At 46.5% G+C, this 4,383-nt stretch overlaps 1 protein-coding gene across 1 annotated transcript in view; it reads left to right on the top strand.

The window, feature by feature from the left end:
• PHALS_01135 (uncharacterized protein) overlaps positions 1–90 on the top strand; it is a gene marked incomplete at both ends in the record, with an annotated part of 509 nt that extends 419 nt beyond the window's left edge. Inside the window, one exon of the mRNA XM_024730941.1 lies at positions 67–90. Coding sequence (XP_024581168.1) covers positions 67–90 — 24 coding nt within the window. The remainder of the gene's footprint in view (positions 1–66) is intronic.
• Positions 91–4,383: the final 4,293 nt, after the last annotated feature.

The raw sequence follows: 4,383 nt of genomic DNA, 5'->3' as shown, positions 1-4,383 counted from the left end.
GAGATGCATGGCATGAGGAATCTTGATCTCCTGAGTTGTTGTCGAAAGCGCATCTTAATTTTGTAGCATGGGGGGTATTTGTGGACGTGATCTACAAGTCATACTAGATGCTTCCCCTTCTGACAAGAAAACCAAATCCATCGTAACAGGTTCGTAAATCGGCTGATCTACGTCCATATCATTTTTAAAATGGTCATATTTCTCGTTCTTCCAAAAGACATGTCTGGCATTCCCGATCTCGTAATATTGTAGACCGTTTTAGCAAGATGGCTCATCTCGCTGCTGTCAACGATGGTGTGACCGGTGGTAATACAGAGAGGCTGTTCCTAGACAAAGTATTGCACATACCTGTCGGTAATATATTGTGTCGCACTACAACGAAGTTTGGCAAAATATTCTTGGCATTAGGTTGGATATGTGAGCTTCAGACCACTATCGAAGAGATGGTCAACTGAGCGCAAGCATCGTGTTTTGGATGTATAAACTCGAGCACTTGCGCGTAGTGACTGTGGTGCTTCAGCGAGCTGATCCACTCGTCAAGTTTGGGCTGATAAATGCGGTGCATATAAATGATTTTCTAAGTTTCGGGTGCGGTTGACATCACGACAAGGAGATTTCGGTATGTTTATAGGGGAGGATCCATCGATTCAGCTTGACCAAATAAATTTAGCTTGGGTAGACTTCGTATCCAACCACCGACTGTTAATCAGTAAGACAGAGCGTAGTGGGTGGTATGCGCGAATCTATGAGCCAGGACGTCAAGAAGAACTACTCAGCGCAAGAATCGTATTTTGGATGTATCAACTCGAGCACTTGCGCGTAGTGACTGTGGTGCTTCAGCGAGCTGATCCACTCGTCAAGTTTGAGTTGATAAATGCGGTGCGTATAAATGATTTTTTACTAACATGATACCAGGCAGAGGTGGGCGAAATTTGTACGAATATGTAGTGGAGCAAAAAGCTTATTGATTGTTATTTACTAACATTCACCTGTAGTTTCTGCGGTCCATAAGACTTGGTTGCGACCGCGCTACTTAGGATCGATCACGGTCCTACCAAAAATGAATTGATTTATATCCAGTTTACATACCAAATAGAATGCGAACAGACGGACTGCTACTAAAGCCATACCACGATCCCCATCTTACGAGGTAGTCGGATGTGAACCAGTATATTGTTGACAACCTATCGTTTCTACCACCCTTACAGCTAAGCCACCCTCTACCCCAAGCAGCAACGTAAATTTGAGCCACTGGGACTTTTAAGGCGCGTAGTGCGATGGCAAAGCCCTGGCTGCTCTTTCACGATCTGATTGATTTTAGTCTTGGACGTTTGCAGAGGCTCTTGGAGAAAGTCGACATGCCGCCAAAATCAGGGTTGCTCACAAGAGCTAGCCGAGGGTGGTCCGACCATCGCTAACACTGCTCAATGAGCAAGGTATTGCGTGAAATGTGTTTTGGGACGGCGGGTGTATTATTCTTTAATGTAAAGGGTGGCATGTCCTCGATCGCAAGCCCATAAGAGTTTGACGTTTCACTTCGGCAAGATTCCCTTTGCAACGTTGCATTCTAAAACCTGGCGCACCCTTGAAGTAGGTAGTATCACCTGTCCACAGAGCTATTCTCACTAGTGAGAGACGACCGAACTTGCAGTAAATACAGCTTTGGCCAGAGGCTGTAACAGCTGTCTTGTGAGGACGAGCAGAGATGTAGACAGCAGGAATTTGATGTGACGGGTCACCTTGATACCTGTGTCGATTCTGGTACTTTGACAAGGCACGTACGAATTGACACTTCAGACAAACGTTCATGTCAATGCAGTTGGCTCGTAAAGCATCAAGACAGACAACACAGCGTGTTACCTAATTCAGTGCACGAGATGAGTCTGATACTCAGCCTCACATTCTCCAGCTTCAAGTTATCAAGGTATATCTAGGGAGGTTAGGGTTTCCTTAACTGCTGCTCCTTGGGGCGAAGGCGGAACTTTGGAAGGAAAACTTTCCGTGTGTGAGTAAGCACTCGCGTAGCAATTCATCGCGCTCATTTTGCTCTAGTATGAGTAAAGGCCCATGTGCTTAGCGTGAATAATATTCAGCCAGGCGTGGTGAGCAACATCGGACATTCCAAACAACAATCTCGGCGCGAATTGGGAAAATTTTATGGTGTGGTTCTAGCCAATAATCCGCGTTAGTTCTACTACGCGGGGACAAAACATTCTCGCCAATGGAACGGGCACGGAGCCCAGATTGGTCCAACAGGGACACTGAGCGCAGTGAGCGTCGTCTCCGTGCGGCTACGCCGGGTCAGAATGGGGTATAGATAAACGACGCAGCCGATCTCCTGAAGGCACTTACCGCGCTCAACCTCAGTGCCTCACATGTCTCGGACTTCGTGGCTCCATCCATTGTAGGCAAGCTTTTCCACTTCTCGTGGCTCGAAGAATCCAGCTTGCTTGAGTGTAAGCGCAAGCATCACCTAGCTTTTGCCTAAAACACACCGTGAATTCGGTCAAAAATTGTCCGAAGTCACTCGCCCGGCTGGATCTGAGCAAAACGTCTCTCCTCAGCGCTTTCTTACAAGCAAGTAGTTATCTCTTATAGTTTCGCCTGCGCTTAGTGTAGCAGTGGTCCGTGAAGCACGAACCTTCCGGGATGTTCTTTGGGTCTTGTAAGCTGGTGGAAGTGAGGCTGAGTATCAGATTTGAGTCGTGCACTGACTGAGAATGCAAGCAGGCTCGCCCGTCTTGGGGTTTAATGCGCCAGCTTCATCGAGCGAACGCCTCAAGAGCGTTGACTTGTGCACGCCTTTTCAGAATTCAAAGATTGGTGCAGACATCAACGTGACAGTCTGTAATTTCTGCTGTTCAAAGTTCCACTCGTCTTTGCGAGACAGCTTTTACAGCTACCGAGCATGGCTTTATTCACCGCAAGGTCAGTCGACTCTCACAAGTGAGAACAGCGCTGCAACGAGCGACTCCATCTCATTCCAATACACATAAAGAACAATGGGGCACCCAGGTTTTAAGTGGCAACATTGCCAAGGTGTTCTAGTCAAAGTTAAACCTCAACCAACCATGCGTTTGCTGTCGAGGATATTCCATCCACTTCACTTGAGACTTATAACAGCCCCAGTGTACCCGCCGGCCCGAACGTTCCACGTAATACCTTGCTCATCGAGCCGTGTCAGCGGTATTCGACCCGCCATCTGCTAGATCTTTTGAGCAATCCTAATGTTACGGCATATCGGCTCTCTCCGACGTCTCGGCGAGGGCTCAAATTGAGATGAACTGGATCTTAAATGAGCTTTAAGAGCCTCGCCACCGCGCTGTGTGTCTTAAGGGACCCCAACGGCTCAGATTCACGTCTCTGCTTGGAGTAGAGGGTGGCTTAGCTACAAGGAACGTTAGAGATGATGCGATGTCTACGATAGAATGCCTCGCATCTGGCTGCCTAGCAAGAGCAATATTGTGGTACGACTTAGTAGAACTGGGTCTGCTCGCAGTCTTCGGTATATAGTAAACGGTCCTATGTAGCGCGGTCGTAACTTACAGAAGAAATCTCAATTTCAGTAAAATAATATTCAATAGACGTTTTGCCCACTACATATTTGTATGTGATTTGTCTACCTCTTCAATTGAAATATTTATTCGTGACGTCCTGGATTGAGTCCATAGCATCGCGCATCTGACCCATTACGATCAGTCTTACTGAATAAATTTGAGACTTAATCCGAATTGTAGATGGGCTGATATCATCTGGTCGAGTTGGATCAATGGCTCTTTCCGTGTTAATACCGGGCCTCTTTTTGGCAATGTCAAATCGCCCGAAGGTTCACCAAACCATTTTTCGAAAGCGTATAGTGGCATGCACCGTATTTTCAAACGCAATCTCGATAAGCGGAATCGACTCGCTTCAGAACCGTGGTTTCTCCGCGGAATTTCTTACGAGGGTACATCTATTACGCGATTCACGCATTTCGCTCGGCAATCTGTTTGCAAGTGGCCTGCAGCTCACATATCCAACCTAATGCCAAGCATTTATTTGCCAAACTTCGTTGTAGTGCGGTTCGATATCCAATAAAATATATTACCGACAGGCATGTGCAATACTTTGTCTAGGAATAGCCTCTCTGTATTCCCACCGATTACACCATCGTTGACAGCAGCAAGTTGACCCATCTTACTAAGACGGTCTACAATATTACGGAACCGGAAATTACAAACGTGTCTTTTGAGAAACGAGAAATATGACCATTTTAAAAGTGATGATGGACTTAGATCAGCCGATCTACGAACCTGTTACGATGGATTTGGTTTTCTTGTCAGAAGGGGAAGCAACTAGTATGACTTGTAGATCACGTCCACAAATACCCCCCATGCTACAAAT

The sequence above is a fragment of the Plasmopara halstedii genome (genome assembly GCF_900000015.1).
Source record: "Plasmopara halstedii genome assembly, contig: Scaffold_1343, whole genome shotgun sequence".
Classification (NCBI taxonomy): Eukaryota; Oomycota; class Peronosporomycetes; order Peronosporales; family Peronosporaceae; genus Plasmopara; species Plasmopara halstedii.
Note: the sequence above shows the minus strand (reverse complement) of the source record. Positions and strands in the feature narration are given on the sequence as shown.